Genomic DNA, 22149 nt, shown 5'->3' with positions numbered 1-22149 from the left:
ATCCCACCACAGGAGCCACAGCTGTTGAGGAAGCCGATGTAAGCGGTACCATTGCCCAACATCTAACTGTTGCCTGACACCAGGCACAACTTTCCTTGCTTCTGTTAGCTACAAAATAATTTGGCAAATGGAGCCAGCAGAAAGAAAAACCTCACTTCAGGCTCAAGAAGGTGCCATTTGACATACAGTTGATAAGTGCAGCAAAAGAAACTTGGACATCTTTTCACTCCACAACCAGAAAACCTTCTTAAGGCAGTTTAATTTTCTTTGTATGCAACCAGTCAAGAAAATGGATCAATGTGACCTGCAACTAGCCAAAATCTCCTTCCTGAGTTTCCTAATGAAAGTTGCTAAAGGGTTAAGTGTTGGAACACTATAAAAAAAAGTAATTATTATTTCCACTGTTTAATGGGGGGAAGAAAAACCACATTCAAATGAAAACAGTCACTACTGCAAATGGAATCTAATAACCCTCTCCCAAGAGGCTGGCTCCTCCTAGGCTATGAAACCTGAACATGGATGAAATTACATTTTACAGATTTCAAAGAAAAAAAAAAACAACAACAGAACTCCCTCTGCTGTTCAAGCACAACATTTGTTTGTTTTTAAGTAATTCCTTGCTCAAAAAACATAGGCAGAGAATGAATGTTAAAGGCTGTGGAAGGCAGCACTAAGGAGAAAGAACATGAAGAGTAAGAAGCTGTGGCAAACAGAACTGAAAAGACCCACTGGTTTGGAAGAGATCAGGTGAAGAAGAATCAGGAAAAAAAACATAAAATCCCAAATACAATCTAAAAGTTCACCAGTTATATCACCACCAATGCTTGTCAAACTCGACTATTTTGACTAAGAAGAAATGTGCTCTTTTAAAAAGAAACGATATGTGGAATTAAAATTTTGCTAATTTTTTAAGGTTCTAGCTGTCAAGCTGCCAGCCCGAATCATTTACAACATCCACCACCGCTACTCATCTGCCAAGTAACAATGTAAATTAGCGACTGTAACACTAATTCTCAATAAAAAGCAGTCTTTCTTCATCAATTAATGGTTCCTGTAGGATGCCAGCAGACATCTGGGCTGAGCTGGGTGGCTGTGGTTACACGTTCGGTGGCATTATCACTTACACGTAGTGAACTGGATCAGAGACCTGATGAAGCCAAAAGAGGAAGAGGCCAGGGGCTTTCTGGGCACTTAGGTCAGTCCAACTCACTGAAGGGTCGTCTATCGAAACAAACCTGATCTGAGCTAGTTTCAAAAGTCTTCCTTTTTTTGTAGCCCTAGGATTGTCTTCTTGTAAAATTCACTGTCTGCTGGAGGTCAGAGAGCCATGGAATAAAAGATGAAGACATGCCAAGGATAACCAATTTCATTTTCTTCACATTGCTTAAAGAGGCAAGCACTTTTACATTCAACAGTGAAGAAGAAAAATCACCCATTTAGGAAAACAGCAATAAATGCTTACAAGCAGGCACAGGGGAGTTTGATAAAAATAAATCATTTGTATTTTCCTAAGATTAAGACAGTTTTTACATATCTTTGGCGTAAAGTTAGACCTTTGCATTATACTAATCAGTAAATACACCGCTTTTGTGTATGACTTAAGACAGATTTAAATACCCTCTATTTTTTGTCATGAAAAATCTGCGTTAGCTGTAAAAGAAGGTAACATTCAATTTGAAACAGGGTCATATTGCAAGACGAGGTATCAATTCTAAGTACTAACTCACTGTTTTTCTGAGACAAAGGTGGTTTGCTTCCCCTGCCATTAAAAAATCATGGACGTGCTGTCGGGGAGAGAGGATGAGTCGCAACTTCAGAGTGAAAGCAGCGGAGCGGCAGAGTACACAATGCAAAAACCATAAAAGCATGTATGTCTGCAGATCACTGGATTCTTCTGGAGTCCATTTGCTATGGACAGGTGGTGGATGACAGCCCACAACTTCAATTTCTAGCATTTGAGAAATCCAGTCCTCTTCCCTCAGATTAGTTTAGAAAAGATACAATTTGACCCCAGCTCTGTGTCTGCCATAATGACATAACCTACTGGTTTTACACCATCGTGTAATTCCACCAGCTTTCGCCACTGAGTATTCGGAAGCAAAGGAAAGTAGTAGTCCCATCATTCTGTTTTGTATCGTTATTTTTCCAGCAGGCTTCTATACGTTTTTCCACATTTTCAAGAAGGAGAAGTATTCATTTAAAAAAAAAGATAACGAAACTTTACTGTCTCCTTACAAAATGAACAGAACAGCATCCTTAACAAGAAGAAAAGAACTCTTAGGACTTGTAAATTAAAACACTCTGGTAATAACTCACCCAGCTCGGTGACAGCACTATCTGTTTTTAATGGATAATTATATCATCCTAAGCCTATTAGTGTTAATTGCTGTATGGAAAGAAGCAAAGCATACTTTATGTCGCAGAGAAGAGTTTTCTCTTTATTATTAGCTCATAGAGAGTAACTTCCAAATCAGCATTATGCCATGGTAATACAGCACCAGCTCATACTGACAGGACCGATCCACAGCACTTATTACAGGCCTCCCGAAAAGCAAAAGGCTCCATATATTGACATGAGCACACCTGATAAATTCTTGTTAATCAGCTGTCAAACGCAGCCTGTACATTTTGTAGAGCTGTATGTATCACTGCGTTTCATTCCCTTTTAAATCCTATCCAAAGAACAGATAGATAGATATCCTAGAAAACTACACAGAATTTTGAACAGTTTTGCTGAACTATTTTAAGAATTATAGCTCACTAAAGCAGTGTAGGAAAAAATCTGCTGAGCATCTCAACATTAATCAGCTTAATGCATTCATCTTACAATTAGCACTTTGGTAGGTAGTCTTAATTCAAAATAAAAACTGTTTCAACCACACACAAGGAATCTTAATAGTTTAAAAATGCAGTATCCTGTGCCTTGGAAGTGATCCATCAACACAGCACTAATACTTTTTAAGTCAAGACAAAACTTGAGGATTCAGTCCCATCAGAAATCTCTATTGCTTTTAAATAGTTTACTGTGCTTATTATTATCATTATCATCAAAACATTGCATTATACTATGTCCCTGCTTCCCTTCCCAGCATCCTGAAAGAACCCTCAAGCCAGGAGGAGGGCAACTCTGCTAGAGTTCTAACAATAAGTGACCCTGCTTTGAAATAAAAACTTTAGACCCTATTCTAAATGTGTCTTAAAAAATTATACTGTCTAACCTACCGTAACAAGAGCTTCGTTAAAATGCTCTTTTCCAACAGAAAAATCTCTTTATAGACAAATACATTATAGAGGAAAAAAAAACCACTTTGAAGACCTTTTCCCTAAAGCTTTACAAATCACAGCTGGACTATGCAATTGATCAAAATACAAGATGGGATCAAAGATTTTTCTATGGCTAAGATGTTCATAACATTTTTTTCCTCTGTCAGTTTTCCGGTGTGAATAACGCAGCTGAATTTCTGGATAATAAATGAGTCCCTTCAGGGGCTTCTTCCTACTAAGAACACTAATTTTGTTCTCTCCTCAATCCCATTTTTACAAAACCACAAGACGCCCAGAAATGTCAGTATCTATCAAGTTTAGGTGACACTGGCCATATACTGGCTATATAGGTGAAACATGGCTATATAGGCAGCACTTATAATACCTAAAAAACTTACCCAGCTGTAGGATCATGACTGTGTCACTGAAGGCACGTGTCACCAACCCAAAATGTCTGTGCAGGGGATAGCACAGCACTCGCCTTCCAAAAGACACCAGGACATCATGAATGCCAGTGAAACTCTGTGTGTATCAGTGAAAAAGCTGAATTAGTCTCTGACACAAAGAATTTGGGTTTTGTTTGGTTTTGCTTTAAGGCAAAGTCATAGCAGAATAGGAAAAAAAAAAGGCATATTTTTATAAACATCTAGAGATTTGTATTTTAACAGGTATGAAAATCAACGTGCTAAACAGAAACAAGACACAGTGCACTCTTCCATGGTGGGATAAGAGAAGCCCTACACGTTTCAGTCATTTTGAACTAAAAAAAAAGAACATAGAGAACATTAGAATAAAACATCTAACTCAAAACTTTGACATTCCTTAGATTAAAGCAATAAATTACATCTGTCCCACATTATTATTATATATATTAAGGGGAAGCTATAAAAAGCCTTTTAAGAATAAAGAAAAATTAAAACCATATGATATTAACTAAATACATGTGTACATATAAGATCTTTAAAAATGATACATGACTCTGCCTTTCACGAAAATTATAGATATTCAAGACAGGGATAAATATATCTGCCTAGGAAAAGCTTCTTTTACAAGTGAGGAAGACCTCTAATTTACTCAGGCCAGAGGCATTAATGAGTTATTAAAGACTTTAAGAGAGTGATTTCCTATCCAGCTTTCACTTTCCAAGACAAAATACTCCATTTATGAATTTAAATAAGAATACCTATTTCATCTTGAACTCTTAATTTATTAAAATTAAAAAAAAAAGCTTTGCTGACAGGCAGCACTTTTTTGCATGAGGAGACTACTTCAACTCATTTTTCATTTTAACGGGTCGCCGGTGAGCATTTAAATCATTTATGTTTTGTTATTTAATATTTAGAGTCTAAGGTGCGTACACGTCACACACAGCCATCCGGCAGTCAGTTCAAACACACCAGAGCTGAAGCAATTTTGTTTACAGATCACTGAAAACACCCGCCTCTACATGGTTTGTATAACAGATATAGTTATTAACAGCTTGGTGCCAGGAGACTGAATTTTCTGGGTGTGAAATACACTGTTGGCACAGGCTGCGCCAAGAACTGCTATAGGATAAGCACACGCAGAAAACTCCTTTGCTATGTTAGGATATGCATCTGAAAAAAAAAAAAAGCGAGAGTTAAGGCAAGCTCTGCGTTTTAACGGCGTTCCTTTGTCACCTGCGACTTCAGAACACTCAACTGGAAACAAATCAAAACTAACAGATCTGGAAAGCCAGTTGTCACGGAACAAGCTATTAGTGAATGTAGCATTCACCACTACTAGTAAAGTCTGAAGGACTGAACCCAAAATTTCTATCAAATTTCTTTTTTGATCCTGCAAACTGAGACTTGGCTCAGTAATTTCAGGAATGAAGACAGGACAGTCCCTTCCAGCTTGCTGCCTTCTTAAGAAACTATAGATTACAGGCTAGGTTAAGCCCTTTCTGTCTCCATCTCTGTACCAACCAAACTGCACAGGCCTGGGTGCATTTAGTAAACAACCTGAAAGTGCAAAGAATAGAATTCACTTTGTTTAATCAACCGTGGTTTCACATGGCTAGTAGCAACTCAACACCTAGGGATGGGGCAAGAACCTGGAAAGCAGGGGGTGGCGGAGGCAACACGCCCACTAACGCTGCAAGAAACCTGAAAGAGAAGTGTCCAGCATGTGTCTGAACGACCCGGTTATCATGAAAGCCTTAATAACACAACAGTTCTACAGCTACAAGACTATAGAAGTTTTGCCACAAGACTATAGAATTCAGCTTCTCAATGACAGGTGAAGAAAAAAAAAGTAATAAAAATAAAAGCTTTTGATTGAGCTCTAAGAGCTTTTCTTATCACTGGGTTTGCATTTACTCCTGGGCTTCCCAGTTCCACCCTCCAACATACTCTGAAGCCACACAGCAGAGCAGAGGGGAAGCCAGAAACCACCTGATTTGCAGCCAAAACGGAGCGAGCTGAAGTGCAGAATGATGAACTAGGAAGGCTGAAGAAAGGCTCAGCAGTCAAAAGCCCCAGAAGCAAACAATAAGCTCCTTTATTAAGGCCTGCCCTCTTCAAATATTATTAAAGTATGCATCTGAGGTAGGACACAAGAACGCTGAGAAACCCCATTCCCTGCTTTTATTCCCTTTCTATTTTAATGTGCTTTAGCAAGTTAAACAGGAAGATATCTACAACTTCTAATCAAGGAGCTAAAAAGCTCTATTTTCTTGCCCTAGGCATGGAGTTGCACACACGTACTGTGAACACACACGAAGAATAATTACAGTTACTTCCCAAATAAAGGTCAGGACTTGTGACTCAAGCCCAGGACAGCATGTAGACAAGCAGCTTTTTCAGAGCACCTATCCTTAGATCTTCCAGAACGGGCCAGGAGGTCAGCACCCAGACAGACAAGAGGTCATACTCCAACCTCTGGAGGCTCCTAGTAGCTGGCAGCCCACAAGTCAGGATCAATTTTTGGTAACTTTTATTAAAAAGAGGATGTACACTTAATTACTCCCCAATAGAGGGAGCTTTCCGCAAAAGCAACATACAATGCCCAAACCAAACAATGGAGCAAACACGTAATGTAAAACTCAAGTTTTCACTTACCTCCAGCCAGCACAAAGTTGCACTCAGTTTCCTGACATTCCAAGACGATTCAACCTGATTTTAAGAGACCATAAAATAAGTATTATCTAACTCAATGGTCTAACTCAATGTGAGGTAACATTCTGGCAGCAATTTCAAAACCTTTGTGAATATGAAGCACTAATTATATTATGTGCACTGAAAAGGCAACAGGACAGCATCAAAAACTGCACTGCAATGTAGATGCTAAATAACTGAATTGGTTTCCATATTGGGAATACCTAATCCATGGGAAAAAAGCCTTTAAAAATACAAGAGCAATCACAGAAAAATGGTATTTTAGAGGAATTCTGTCTCTTTTCAACAAACAACAAAAACCTGAATCAACAAAGCTCAAGCTAAAATGCTTTGTTTTGTGTAAATATCTCAAGATTTCTGGCTTTCAGAGAGAGTCTTAAAGCCAGCAACACATGTAAAATGTCATTTTTCTTAAAATATGACAGATTCGTATTATTTGTGTGGTATTATGGTCTAGTGGGATGATTAGGGCAAAAAGCCAGGAAGCCTTGATCTATAATCCTGGCTCTAGCAAAAATTTGTGTAGTCTGAATGTCATGGTTTAAAAAATAAAAAATAAAAAAGGAAAAAAAAAAGTGTTTTCCATATACACCATACAGTTACTGCAAAGACTTCCTCACATATTTGCAATTTTGTGCAACACTCACAAGTAATACACATCCCAGCTGGTACTACTGAAGAAGCAGAACCGGACATTCCTGCCTGCTGTTCGAAAATACGTGTCCCACAATTCAGGCTGATTACGACAGAATGGTCTGGATTGTACGTTCCAAAATTTCTCATTGGTTAATACCAGCAGAGTTGTATCTGGGAAGCAAGTCCATGTCAAAAAGGCAAGTTATGCCCACAACAGCATGGAATCCATTCGAAACTTCTGCTCTTTTCTTAACTTTTTATATCCTGTAAAAAGCCTAGGATACAGTACACAAAATAAACCGGCTGCTGCTTGTGTAAGAGATGGGCCAACAGGAGAATCCTGGAAATGGACGCACGCCTTCCTACTTCCTTCCAGGGTTTGAATAACAGACAAAGAAAACTCTGCATTAGGGGTTTTTTTTCTTTTTTAAACATGTGTCAATATTAAAATTTTTAAATGTGTCACTCTAGTTTCCAGAATGCCTCAGGAAACACCTTCTATACTCAGTGCATAAACTTAAAAAAACCCCAAATCCAACAAATCCACAAAAAACCCTAACCCCCCAGTTTTGTTAAGGGCATATAACGGTAGCCTATATAAAACAGTGAACACATAGTTTGTCCTACAAATGTAATGATTTTCCAGGTTTTTTCAGAAGACAGATCAGGAGTGGTGTTAGTACAGACAAACATACTTATCATGGAACTGACCAGAAGGAAGTGCCACCAATGCAAAAGGATAATTATTTTGTGACCTCTGCGTTTACATAAATCAAGACACATTGCAACACAAAACAAATCAGAAACAAACAGAATTGTCTGGAACCTCCTGCAACTCCCCTTCTCTCCTACAGCTACAGTGTTGCTCCAGAAGAACAGATATATTTAGAAATCATATTAAACCTCACAAGCATCCCAACAGCTCAATCTAGAGATGTAACATCTTTCATTTTAACTTAATTATGTATTTGTAATGCTTGGAAGTGAGTTCACTTTAAAAGGTGACTTTCCTAAATGACAGCACAGGTTCCAGGCACCAGGTTCCTAAAACATACTGAATTTTTCTTTTTTGAACTTACGTTCTTGTCTCCTTCGTTGACACAGATCTCGTAGCAATATGCCAGGAGGATATCAATTAAACCAAGATACACATGATGACGGCTTCTTTTATCCAGAAGATAAGATTTATTTGTGAACTTTCTCATCTGTTCTCTCTCTTCCTCAGAGAAGACAACTATAAAAAGTACAAGGATAATCAATTACGAATTTAAAGCTGGCACATTCATTTAATAGGTGGTGATACTGCTTCAACAGTCTCTTTAAAAGTAGAGTAAAACTAATCATGAGTCACTCATCACTCAAGAAAAAGCCTAAATCATCCTTATTTTCATTTTTAACTTTTATTAAACTCCGATATATTCCCTTCAAAGTGAAGTTCCAGCCCTGCAGTGCACTGTGTGTACACAGGGGCAATTCTGAACCCCTCTAAAAGTGCCAAGGATTTCCGAGGCTGCCCGGGTATCTGATACAGAGATAAATGCTCAGTTAGGATCTGAGTAAACCAAAGTTCTTAATTTGAGGTTGTATGGGTTAAAATAAGAAAATGGAGGGGGGTGTTACACGTTACAGAAAGGAAAGGTTACAACTCCTAGTAAACCAAGCTCCTTTTTACACCCCTTGCTCATGTCTCTATTGTAAGGATCGCAACTGTGCTTATAGATGTTTCTTTTACAAGCATTGCTCATCCTCCTTTTTACACAATCCCCGCTCCGAGGGATACAATCCACCCATAAGGCATGTGGTTGTCTTGATCCCAGGAGCTTTCCACAAACTTTCTCATTTCATGACATGTTTTGAAACAAATGTTTGTGATGCCAAAGGCACATGCCTCATCTCGAGGCGGAAAATTACAAATTAGGAAAAGCATTTTTGAATGTTTCTTTTTTTATGAGCTTTTTTAAATGTTTCTATCAGCTTTCCAGCCATGAAATACTTGATTTAAATTCCTATGGAAACTTCTCAATGAGCTAAACATTTCTCTGGAGTCAGGCTAGTCTCTATTTACAAACTCCCGCAAGAAGAAATTCCAGCTTTTATATCATCTTGAGAAAGCCAATCTTTCTCACTTGTTACGATCTAGTAAGAAGTGACAACTTAGACAGCGGCCGATCTCTGTTTTTCTGTTAATGCAATGCAGTTCAGTATTACCCCTTCATTCACAAATATAGTTGATGTATCTATATTTTATCAGCAAATTTCTTAAGTTCTTAAATCATACTGATTCTTCAGGGAGTCACCTTTACCATTCCGTTTAAAATTATCCATAAAACCGCATGTGCAATGTTACAGCACACACAGAAAAAAAAATTAGTTTCTAAAAACCATAAAACCACTTTGTAAGTTGCTACAGTAGGGTGGGGTTTCATGAGGTATCACAACAGGGTGTTTAAAGTCAGAAGAAGGTCCAATTGGAAAGAATAAAGACATTTCCCTTTCAGCTAGAAAACCCTCTCCTGGAGTACAACACAATTCATTATAAAACCATAGGCAAGAGGCACTTTGAGCTTGAAGAGAAGCACAAAAGGGAGGTGAAATAGAAGCTAAAGATGGAAAAGGAATTCTGAAAAACAAACAGCCACAAGTTTTTAGCAGACTACTACACCAGATCAGGTTCACAAAGCTTAAAATCACTTCTGATGAGTAGAGCAATACAGAAGTTTGTCACAAAAATGCTAATTCCTTCCCAGGAATCACATCTATCACAGGAAGGACACCTGTCAAACAGACAGGCTAGCACATTTCTAGTATCGCCCAACAGCGCACTTCCTCTCCATCACTTCTGACCTTCTTCCTTCAGGCATTCCCCATAAAGTCACTGGACTTGGACAGTCTTTCCTGGATCTTGCAGTTTCCTTTATACTACTTTTTGTCATTGTTCTTTAGCAAATGTGCAGTTCCTAGAAACTGTATCAACAAGAATGCATCGTTTTTTCTTTCATTCCTTACTGCTCTTGCCTTTTCAAACCCGAGATGCTTTACAAGCGAGACCTATCATTTATCGGTTAAGAATTCCGCACGAATAATCTGCAATCTTTCCTCACGTGAAAAGCCCTGCTCTGCAGCTGAACAATGCCAGGAAGGCACACATGCTGCAGCAGTCTGGAACATTGAGTACAACAGGTAGCCAGAACATTTGCAAAAAAAATTGATAAAAAAAGATCCATCTCTGTTTCTGATCCATTTTAAACTTCTGAATCTACCAGTAACAGTATAGATTTGAGCAGAGCCGTACTGAAAGGCGAATCTTCAAAAAGAAATCGCTTTCTATTCTATAAAAAGATCAGAAACGGAGAATGGCCACTGGTAAACATGACAGGTTACCAAAATTAAAACACATTATCCTTGGAGTATATAAATATTGTATCAAACACATATGTCAGCCTGAGCCTTTGAAGATTATTGTGTTGCCTAAAAAGGAGTTTTTACAGTTGTGTATTTTCAAGTAGAATAAAAATGAACTTTTAACTAAGTTGAACCTGGCTGTTAACAAAATATTGAATCTTTCATCTGGAATCTCTAGAAGTAAGACTTCAATGTAAACTCTAGCAGCAGTAGAAAGTAAGCTTTGCAAAAGTTTTATTCCCTCATGGGAAAGGCCGTGTCATTAGTTAGGCTTTATGGAGCACTACCTGACCTGCATTAGACACTCTAAGCATGAACACAATCTGAGCCTTTCATCTTTAGAAAACGTCCGCTCCAAAAATGCTATTTTGCTACAAACATGACGGTGAAGCCTGATCTCTAGTATTTCTTCTGGTTCCTCAGCAATACTGCAAAGGCAATAATCTTAGCTGCTTGGTGGCTAACAAGCCTGGGGGAAAATAAACAAACAAATCAAAAAAAAGCATAAAGGGTAAGAAGAGACAATACACAGCAAAATGTAAAAATAAAAAGAGGACAAAAGAAGAGACACTTGGGACAATACAAAAAGAAATTAAAAAAAAAGACAAAATACACATGTTGTGCACACAAGCTGGAGAAAAAGTAAAAAGGTTAAATAAAAATAGATTCAAGGCAAGGACAGAAGAGAGCTGAAGACTTTAAATGCTAATGAGAAGAGCTGATCCAAAATGAAAAAAATCTGGTAATGAGACATTACAAAAACCTGATGATATAAAAGCAGGAGAGAAAATAACCAGGGATAAAAGAGCAGCAATCAGCCAAACAGAATCTTCAGTTAATTGTAATGCCATGCCCGACACACAATGATCTGTATTTCTAATTACTCTTTGTAGCCAAAGACATTATGAACGCAAAAATAATCAAGTTTTTGGTTCCAAGAAACGAGTGAAGATAAAAAACAAAAGGACATCAATAGAAATCAGCAAAAGGAAGAAACAAAACACCAAAGTCTCTTGGTTCAATGTTCCTGATTAAGAAAATACACTTTTAAAGAATTCAATAATTTTTATGTCACTTTCCCACACTTCCACGTCACTTTTCCATGTAGTAACTTGAGAAGTCTGTTCCCAATGACGTTCTTGATTGCACAAACACCACGCAGGTGGGAACTGTCCTAGTGGTAGCAGTAATGGAGCCCAAAATACAGGGACCCTAAAAGATCCCAGGTGTCAAACCCGATGGCCAGTACCTCAATCCTGGGGTAGCCTGGGCTGTCATCTACCATCAGCTTGAACGTTACCATTCCCACCTTCTCCTCTTACCAAGCACTTACCGTCAATAAACAATCCTCTAAAAAGAGCCACCACACTTCATGCATGAGGGCAGTGGGCTTCCCCAGGACAAGGAAATCACCTTGTTTTAGATGCTTTCGTTAACACAAGACATGAATTTGGAACTTGGAAAAAAGTAAGAAATCTTGGTACTCTTCATTTTATGCCTCTTTTCCATAAGCAATCAAAAGAAACTGCATGAAGGTTTCAATCCCTCCTCCTTTACACTCTTAAACAGGTTCAAAAGTAAATAGGGGACATTTGTGTTCAATTTTTGCAATAAAAAAGGTCTGATCTCACACCTACGTGCAGGGGGATACGTGCATAAGAGGCTCATCGAATCACCACATGTCACTTCATAAAACACCTTGAAACATACCACAATACACTCTTCTCTTTCTAACATCTAACTTTTGTGCCCCTAGAGCTTCTGTGCTCAAGTACCCTTTGGCTTTTTATAGCCAAGCACTAGAGTTCAAAGGCTTCTCGCTCCAAGCACACCCTAACACCACTGACAGCCTCCTGACCCTGCTGGCTATACAGCACATCTTGGCTCAACATAGTCAGGCTGCTCCCCACTTCTAGTGGAAAAACCAAAATTTCTCAAGTAGTAAAGAAGGGCCTTCGCTTAGAAAAAGCACATAAAGGAAACAAGGACTGTGCTACATCCCTTCCACTCCCTAAGCACGCATACTGGAACATACATTAGTGCACATGTGCAGTTAAATTGCATTTGCCTTGTAAGAATTCCTGAATCCGTATCTCGGATTAGCTAGACCATCCCTTTGACTGAATAAAGCCTAAAACCACAGGGAACTCATCCTACCGATAAGATTCCAAGGCCAGCAGCCTGGACCCACCTCCTGTCCTTTTGTATTTCCATTCATAACAGACCTTCAAGTGGAACCTGTACTCCCTCTCATGGTGGTTTCTTTCACCACAACTCACTGAGGTTTAGGAATCTTCAAAGGTTTCAAATCCTCATTCAGCCACTTGCCATCTCCAGTCACATCTGCCAGTCAAACGGCAGTAACAGTATTATCAAAACTACACCTTTCTAAGGGAAAAGATGGGTTGTTGTCACTAACATCACTCAAACACTAGGTAGCCTCTTACATCAAGTTTCCTCAAGATCCACAAAACTACATGAGCCTCTTCACTCAGCCATAACAAAGCTCAGACTAAATTTATCATCCTTATTAAATATTTATCTGCTATAATAAGTGGTTTAGAGAAAGGATGATCCTTTCTGCAGCCCCATTTTCCACATAATTTTCATTAGCAGTAGTTTGTCTGTTGTTGTTGCCTCTAAAACCCAGCAACATACGTGTTACTCTTCAGAAGCTCCATTTGGAATAAAACCATTTTTTGTCAATAAAATAATTCAGCAGCTCTTCATTTTCATTATACTCCTTAACACAGACAAACATCAGTAGTGTTTCATTTACTAAGGAGTGAACGGAGAAAAACAAACAAAAGAAACCTTCATTATTCTATTTTCAAGTCTCTTGTACCTTTTGCCCAGTGCTTTTTAAATCAAATGCTTATGATGGATATAATTAACAATTTCTGGCTTCAGAGGCTGAAAAGAGACCAGTAATGAAGATCAGATTATGTTCACAGTAAAATATACAACATTTACCCCAAATCCATTGCTCTTCTCCTGTAGAAAATGAGAAAGTGCAGGTATTATTAGCGCACTAATATCTGTTAAGAACCTCTGGTGAAGGAATTATCATAATGTGCTTCACTAATATCAGATTATCGTACTACACAGGAAACGAACAAAGGACAATAGAAGAATATGCGTAACAGTAACTTGCAATGCTTTCTGCAGTCACTCTGCACAGAAAGGTAATCTTCAGTTATCTGTTAACATTACTGTTACAAGGTAACAGTAACCTGAAACCATCCCTTTCAGTTTCTAAAAGGACACAAAGATTTTTCTTTGAAAAAAATCTCCAAGACCCATAAAAATAGCAGTACAGTAACAAATGCCATGAATTTGTCACTGCTGTACTGTGTAAATAAAAGAAAACATCCTACAGAAGACGTGTTCTTCAAACAGAGATAAGGGCTGACATTAGTACAGTCTTCCACAGCTGACTCTTGGAAAACTTGCTGTGAAGTGCCTGTGTCCAGTTCCAAATATGGTGCAAAACAGTTTTGACTATTGTCTCCATTGAAAATGCAACTAGGAAAGGGAGAACAGTGACTCAAAACGTTTGAAAAAAGAGGAGATAAGCACCAGCAAAAAAGGATCCATATTACAATCACTACACAAAGATAGGTTGGATTTGATTTCGGAAGCCAGGACTGACTTACTGACACTGGCAGCTCCTCTGAAATATTAAAGATTACATCATCCTCTTAAAAGCAGCCTTTTTCTTCATAGATCTCTGAAATTCTACAATGGTCTTTATGGACAGTTAACTCCAAAATCTATTACACAGATGAAAGAGATCCCACATTGTACTACTTAATTAGCAGGTAAATGCTCGAAATGACCACTTTATAACATACTGACAACTGCTCCACAAAACTGTCTCAAAAGTTTCAGTATCTAACTCTCCAGCAAAGAAAAAAAATTTTCTTTGAGGACAGAAGTAAGAGAATGTTCTTAAGAAGAACAGTTAATACTGAAAATTGTAGAATAAAACCATACTTTTTCCTTTAAGAACAATAATCCAGAACATAACGCAGCATCACAGCAATCATCGTTCAAGCACCAGGTGTGTATATGTGAATGTTCTCACCAAAAGCCTGAGTGTCACGTTCCTGATGACCTTCTCCCTGCAAGGCCATCATTTTTTTATAAGCCTCAACCCACCACGGTTTGTACTTTAAGACATGCTGTACAGCTTCATCTTCAAAAAAATCAGCTCTAGAAAAAAAGAAAAAAAAGTTATACACTATTTATTCCAGTTTACAGTGTTCGTGGGTAGATTTTAACGCGTAAATACAACACATCTGACTTGGCTCCAGGCTATTTTCCACACGTTAGAAATACAACAAACCTGATCAGAAAATAAACATTATTAAAACCATAAACAATACTCTCTGATCTTACAGTATTCCCTTCCCTCCTTCCTCCGCCTTTCCTGAGCCACCCCAAAACCTAGGAAATCAATGAGCTTGCCACATGACACAAAAGTTAACAAATCCGATTTGTTCTGAATGACTGTGAAGGAAAACATTCCTAAGAGAAGACTTCTCAGAGAATGTCACTGGCAGCAAACTTGATTTTACTTTAAAACTTGAGGAGAAAGGGTACGCAGCTGAAGGGCAACGACAAAGTAGGGATAGGGACTGACTTTCAGGTAAACAAAGGCATGCTGTAAGCAAGGTAGAGAAAGAAAAGTTGTACATGAATTCTGGAAGAGACTACCTCTACCTCAGCACAAAACCATTGTGGTAAAAATCTCAATATAGTAATTACAGGAGGTTTTGTACTAAAAGATTCAAGTTCTAAGCCTCCTCTTACCATGTTAGCTTCTTCTTCAAGCCAAACACCAGTATAAAAATTAAAAACTGAAAAAAATGCAGGAAATTTCTTAATCATCACACATGCAGACCTACTCAGTCTACTGAACAAAAAATGTTATTCCCTTTACTCTCACACTGACACATTTTTGAAGCCTTCCTTCAGTGTTGTTATAAAGGTTTCATGTGATGAAGGTCAAGACCAAAGAGCCCTAGACAAAACATTCATAACTTCAAAACTCGATTTTACTCCTTCAAAAACCAGAATGGATCAGTAATTGTTTCACAAGAGAAAAACAAAGTTCTGACATCTACAACCAAAAATGCTGACAAGGATTGGCTACTCAGCTGCCGAAGAGATGAACTATGAAACCATGTTCTGCAACAATTCACAGCCGCCCCTGCTCAGATACAGATTTAAGTAGTAACTAAACAGCAGAGTAACACCAAAACAGATAAACAATGTCTCGTGTCAGCGTCACACTTAGGAATACCTTCTAAGGCCCACGGTAACGAGACAAAGAAACAGACAAATAAAAAGTAAAGCTACTATTTCCAAAAATGATCTCAAAACCAATCATTTATGAAAAGAAAAACTGCATGTGTTCCAACCAAGATACTTTTACTTGACCAGGTGAAGTAAATCAATACTCACAAGTAATGATCAGGGTCGAACTTGGCAGCCTCAGCTGCCAGGCGTTTCCTCCTACGTTCATCCACAGGAGTTTGGTCTGGATCCTTAATGTCGATAACATCACTGAGCTCATCCTGCAAATGGAACAGAAATCACACGATCGAGCCACAGGTGTGACACACAAGATGTATTTCTAAGAGTTTAGGAAGAATGCTTATCAGCACTACACCAAAATCCCTAGTCACTCTTCAACCTCCCTTTCACATCTTCCAAATTCACATTCCGTTGTGCAAACAAAACATCAAAATTCCAAGGCAGTTCAATTCTTTGAAGCTCCTTACAACTCATGATACTAGGAAGTCTATTCAGGCCGTTTGATCGTAAGGCAGGCAGCGCAACGTTTAACAAAAGCACACAACCACAACAAAGACAAGATAAAAGCCACAGATGCTGTTCTTGCGACTTTTGCGATTGCTCTCGCGTTCTGAAGTGGCCGTACGTTAATTAATGGACAAGTGCAGCGCCCTTTTAAGCATCAAGTAGTGGTACATCAATGCTGATGGGAAATGTGCTTCTTCAAGCATTTCACAGCAATAAACCACTGTGTGTATATATATCCTAACAGAATGTAAATACTTTCACCATAAATAACAAACTTTCTGCTCCAAACCCTGAAAATACTACAATTTGTGCAATGAGTTACAGAGTTGTTTAGACTAAGTACGCTACAAAAAACTAAGTTATCACCTACTATCTCAATAAAAGCTCTGAATATTATGAATATTATTATACTAATACAGGTTGTATATTAGCTTCAGTCTAGTCATGAATTAAAGAAACTGCTGAATGCACAAGAGCAAAGTAACTGCATTTTAAAGCTCCTACTCTACCAATTAATCCACATAAGCAAATTTCAGTGCATCAGCATAACGCTTGTAAATCCCACAGACACCAGGTGGGCAGACACCTTGAAGAGTGCACACTTCAAAAATAACTATCTTGGGAGAAAATCAAGTCTCAATCAAAAAGTACAAAGAGGAAAACTACTACAAATTTCACAAGGAAAAAAAAAAAATTCAGTGCAACAACTATAACAGGACCTACAGATAGGCTAGCTTTATTTTGGGAGGGTTTTTTGAGTAATTTCTTTTTAATTTAAAAATAAGTTAAAATTCATGGCACCTGAAGCATACTGTGCATTGAAATTAAATACGTTTGAAGTCAGAACAGAAGACAATGCCAAATATAAAGCCAAAGTGTTAGGAGCAGACTGTTAACAGCCTGCAGGGTGTCTGCAGCTTGCCAGAACTGGTCACCTGGCACGTGGCCTATTTGCACAGGCCTTTCCCCCCGTGCCTTCACAGGCCAGCCGAATCAGGCTGGTGACCGCAGCCCACTTCCAGAGGCCACTTGTACCAAGGACCCCATTCAGCCCTTCAACACCGAATTATTGCAGAAACAGACCAGCCTCTTGGCTCTGCTACACAATGGATTCAGTCTCGACCGACCCCTACTTCTGCAGGAACAAGGGTTTGTCTGTACTACAACGTGTGAAAACAGAATATTCCCAGTCACAGAATGGGATAAAGGAGAACAGTTACCCAACGATCCACTCCTAACTATGAAATGAGCTAGGAAGCCTACTCAACAAGAAGGCTACCCAGAAGTTTTATGACAGGAAAAGACAAAAGTGCATCTACCTGCAGCCGCTGGAACACCCCTGACCGCAAATTCCCAAATCCATAATGGTACTGTACTGGCAGAGTGCTTTCTGCACTTTCTTTATAAGGGGTCTGCTCTATTTCCCAGTCAAATTCTTCCTCCTCCTCCTCAGACAACTCAGAGGCAGCTGTATGTATTGCATAATTAGAGAAAGGAAATGATTACACAGAAAATATGTGATTTAGTAGAAAGGCAAACACTGATAACACAATAAACCTTTCACTTTTTACTATATCTTTTCAAGAAATCTTACGCAACACTGGGTCATACAATCAGAAGCTTACATCAGTAATCCACAGATCCTGCTCCAAATTCTCCAACTTTTAGAAACAAACACCAGGAATGCTAAAGTTTTACAATACACTCCCTCAAAGACTGAAATAACTGTCCCACTGATTTCAGCAAGATCAGAATTTGATGCTAACAGAACTCTGACAGGACTAAAGCGATGTTATCAACAATTTAAGATATTTAAAAATTGAACACAGATAGTCAAGATTGGTACTTAAGAATGTTTAAGTAAGTCATCCACTAGGACCTGCAGTTCTAAGTAGCTTCCACCACTTGAGCTAAAAGTCCAGTTGTGCTAGCTTGTGGGAAAAAGATTCAAACGTGTGTGTATCATACAGCCACTAGAGGGGTACAAAGATCTACAGAGGATTAGCATATGTTAAACGCCTTTTGGAAAAATGTAAACATAACTCAGCCTATCAAGATGACACATATATCACCTACAATACATTTACTTCTCTACTTACACATCCTTTCAGATTCATTCACATCCTTCTTGTAGCTTGGACCAGACAATAATAGAAATACTGTATTTTTCTACACCTATCACTATATAGATCTAGAACTATTCAATTATGTACACATATCACTAGTATAAACAAGATTTTTTGGTCATACCTATCTCTTCTACTAGAGGTTTTGCTGATCTTGATTTCTTTGGTGCTAAAAGGGATGTCAGCATGTCCAGTCCTTCAAAATACTGGCCAGGAATCTCTTTAGGTAACCGAATTGTGAAAGTTCCTTAAAGGCAAGTTGGAATATAGTTATTGCATCAAAATATCCAAGACAAACAAAACTGTACATTTTTCCTCTAATGAAAAAGGCTCACAGAAACTGGGACACATGCAGGTCACATCAATCTCTGCGCATGTTTTTAACCTTACTTCACAAGTTTCACAAAAAAAAAAAAACCAACAAAGATTTTAATGATAAAGCATGAAAGATTTAACCAGTGGTGGTCTCTTGTTTCACATTGTATAAACACGGAAACCAACGGAATATAAGCTTTAGTTTATTTTTAATCCTTCCTCCAATCAATCAATGAACAGAAGATCATAGGAAGCTACAATGGGCAATCTGATTATTGTCTTAAGCACATAATAAAGGCTTTGAAAGCAGCAAACTACAGATTTTCTTGCTAGTTGTTTCTAGTGAATATATTGATGTATTCGTAATACATTATACATTCATGTATGTACCCTCTGCAAGGTACATATTTTATTCCAGAAATCCCTTTCACACCTTAAGGTGCAGAGAAAGGCTAACATCTCTCGAGATGTAGCCAAGAGATTGCTGCAGGATTATCTCATTTCTACTCAGCATCACCTGATTTCTTGGCAGATTTACTAGACCAATGGTCATGGTACAGTAGCACGTCTAGTCCCCACAGGGCTTGAAGAGGACTTGTATGTAATTTTTTCATTATTAGGACAGTTCTGAACACATTCTTTGTGCTTAAGAACGGCTTAAGTACAATAAATCCTGAATAAGACTTTTTATACTACATAGCAGAGGAGAAACCTTACATTTATTTACAGCATCACGCATTTCACTGAAGTTCCACGCAATCCCAGTGCAGCAAAGTACAAATTAGCTGCATTTTTAGTGACACGTAAAATAACATTAACTCATACCTTTGTCTGTATTATAAGATGCTTTTTCTCTCCCATCTTCTACAATTCTTCCAGGAAGTGTCAATCTGCAGGCAAAAAATAAGATGCCTCACTGAATGTCTGACTAATCTGCAACTTACTGCCTCAGTCTATAAAAGCGTAAGACACATTCCAAAAGCAGCACAAGGGACTTAACTACGGGACTCCTTTTGATAATAATGGAAGTCATGCAGTTAAATCCCCATGTTCTTCAAAAATCTTTTCCCCTCAACTACCAGCACTAGAGACAGGCATCCGAGATAGAGAAAATTTGTGACTCTTGGTTTTCCAGCTCGGCCGAGGTCACAGCCACCAGAGAGATGACACCCTTGGCATGAAAAATGCAACACTTAAGATTCTGCCATTTAAAAACTCCAAGCTAACCCACAGTGACAGGATATGAGAACTCAGACAGAGCTCTTGTATTATTTATTTGCAATTACCAAGTCACTGCATTCTAGCAGTCCCCTAAAATCCCTTGTGCTCTCTTAAAGTATAGGAGAAGCATGTCCACAACTACAGGAAACAGAAAATAAGAAAGCTTATTTGCTCGTCAGCTCTTACATGCCAAAGGTTCTCTTCATACTTTCATACTGAGATTACCTTTTGTTCCTTTTCCATAGTGCAGTGGGGAACTTGCTATCTAGAGAAAAAAAATACAGCCTGGAACCTCACTTCCTACTGCCTCCACTCACCTGACTTTTCTACCTTTATGTTACTATGAGTGCATCAAAACACATTCTTCACCAAATGTACTGTATCTGGCTCTCAAGAGCAAAAAGACACACTTATTGCACGCAACTTACACCCAGAGGATTGTGTTGCCGTTTTACAGTTAAAAATCTATTGCAAAACAAATTTAGAAAAGTAACTTAATCAAATTAATGCCTAGAAACAAAGAGGCCTGATTCACAAAAACAATTCCTTGCACAAAACAGTCTGTCTGCAGTCGACAGTGTAAAAAATGGAGATGAGGAATGTTCTGGAGGGACCAAAATGAAGTTCACTCTCTACTTTTGTTTATCTTATGAAGCTCATTATTTTTTAGAAGTCCTTTCACTACTTGCCTGAGAAAGTACGGCTTGGCATAAAACTTAAAATCTTCCCCTTCAAAATACACATCAAACTCTGAAGCTCTGGCATAAGGTACTTTGATTATTATTGTAAGAAAATCCGGATCCTGGGTCAGCTCAAAAGCTGGAGTTATCATGATGAATCCAGCAGGAAAAGCAAACACTGGCTATGTGGCCCTATTAAGAGAGAAAAAAACAAGAAAATATTATTGTAGTTTCCAGTTTAGGAGAGCAAATAGCATCTCTTCAAAATGCTACAAGAAGAACATTTCACATTCTCACAAAGTCATTTTCTGTGCTCCAGAAGAAAACACTCATGAAAACAGCAAAAAAAAAAACCACCAAAACCTAACAAGTGTTATCAAGAATTAGAAAGTACCACCTCTCTGCACCTTAATGAAACAACTGAACACAAATGAATGCAAACATTTGGAGCACAACAAAACACCTTCTATGTTCCACATAAAAACCACACTAAATCCAGTCCTAGAACTTGGCAGCACTTTGTAATTGTTATTTATCATTTCACACATAGCAGGTGTTAGATCTCCACAGTTTGTTAGTGAATTGATGTCAAATCACTATTAGAAAATACTGAAAAACAGTAACACTTCCAAAAAAACAGAGCTGTGTTTTATAACTCGTACACATATTAGCCCGAATCCAAGCAATAGATTTAGCACACCCCAAACAGATCATCTAAGCACGCACACTAAGCGTATTGCTCTTTGTGTCAAATTTAATGCATAAAGCACTGGGATAGTACAGGCACAGTAAGTCAAAGATGCTCGTTTGCAGCGGGCTCATCACACAAGAGCTGTCTGAGAAGTTAAGACACAAGCATTTAAACACTCAGGATGTCCAATGCAAACACAGTCACTATTTTGATCAGTTTGCAGGGTTTTCCACTAGCCTTGAAGAAGCATCCTAAAAAGCTCACAGTCACAGAAAACATAAATCATGTAGTAGCTGTAAGTGAAACAAACTACCTAAAGGATATCTGGGATCACACTTACAAAGTTTATAAGGACAGTTTAGGTAAACATCCATCAGAACCGTAGGTATGGCTGTATGTATGTACCCACACGGGCATGTGCAGATATTTAACATGAGAGAAGGAATTCACGTGGTGCCATTCACCAGCGACACAACTTGACAGACCCATCACTCGCTTCTACACGCAAGAGAATCCCTCAGGTTTAACTTCGGATGCAGTTTAAGGTGGTGGTGGGGGGAGGTGGTTACGAAGAATCACACACTTTTGAAAATGAACTTTTTTTAAGGCAAAAACGTTTTTACCAAAAAAATGAAACCCAGAACTATCTTCTCGGAAAGAGCTACTTTTCCCCGACCCTCACCGTTATTAAACACATCCCCCTTCTTACAACTCCATGAGCAAACGTGGAATACTAACCACTAACAGGGGTTAATTAACAGATTACCCGTTTTTTTCCTTTTTTCCTGACGGAAATACCTGACCCCAAACCACTCCGGAGGCTCCGGCACAAGCCCCGCGGGGGT

At 38.5% G+C, this 22149-nt stretch overlaps 1 protein-coding gene across 1 annotated transcript in view; it reads right to left on the bottom strand.

Annotated features, from left to right (window-relative positions):
- The window catches only part of SHQ1 (SHQ1, H/ACA ribonucleoprotein assembly factor), a 42078-nt gene extending 21313 nt beyond the window's left edge, over positions 1-20765 (bottom strand). The window contains exons 1-9 of the mRNA XM_009878977.1: positions 20623-20765; positions 19538-19602; positions 18522-18644; positions 17591-17739; positions 15912-16024; positions 14530-14657; positions 8120-8274; positions 6348-6401; positions 3663-3786 (exon numbers count right to left, since the gene is read on the bottom strand). Of these exons, the coding sequence (XP_009877279.1) occupies positions 3663-3786; positions 6348-6401; positions 8120-8274; positions 14530-14657; positions 15912-16024; positions 17591-17739; positions 18522-18644; positions 19538-19602; positions 20623-20765 (1054 nt within the window). The remainder of the gene's footprint in view (positions 1-3662; positions 3787-6347; positions 6402-8119; positions 8275-14529; positions 14658-15911; positions 16025-17590; positions 17740-18521; positions 18645-19537; positions 19603-20622) is intronic.
- Between the last annotated feature and the right edge of the window lie 1384 nt (positions 20766-22149).

This window comes from Apaloderma vittatum, unplaced genomic scaffold (assembly GCF_000703405.1).
Source record: "Apaloderma vittatum isolate BGI_N311 unplaced genomic scaffold, ASM70340v1 scaffold18071, whole genome shotgun sequence".
Lineage (NCBI taxonomy): Eukaryota > Metazoa > Chordata > Aves > Trogoniformes > Trogonidae > Apaloderma > Apaloderma vittatum.
The sequence above is the reverse complement of the archived record's forward strand: the minus strand, read 5'-3'. Positions and strand labels throughout refer to the sequence as shown.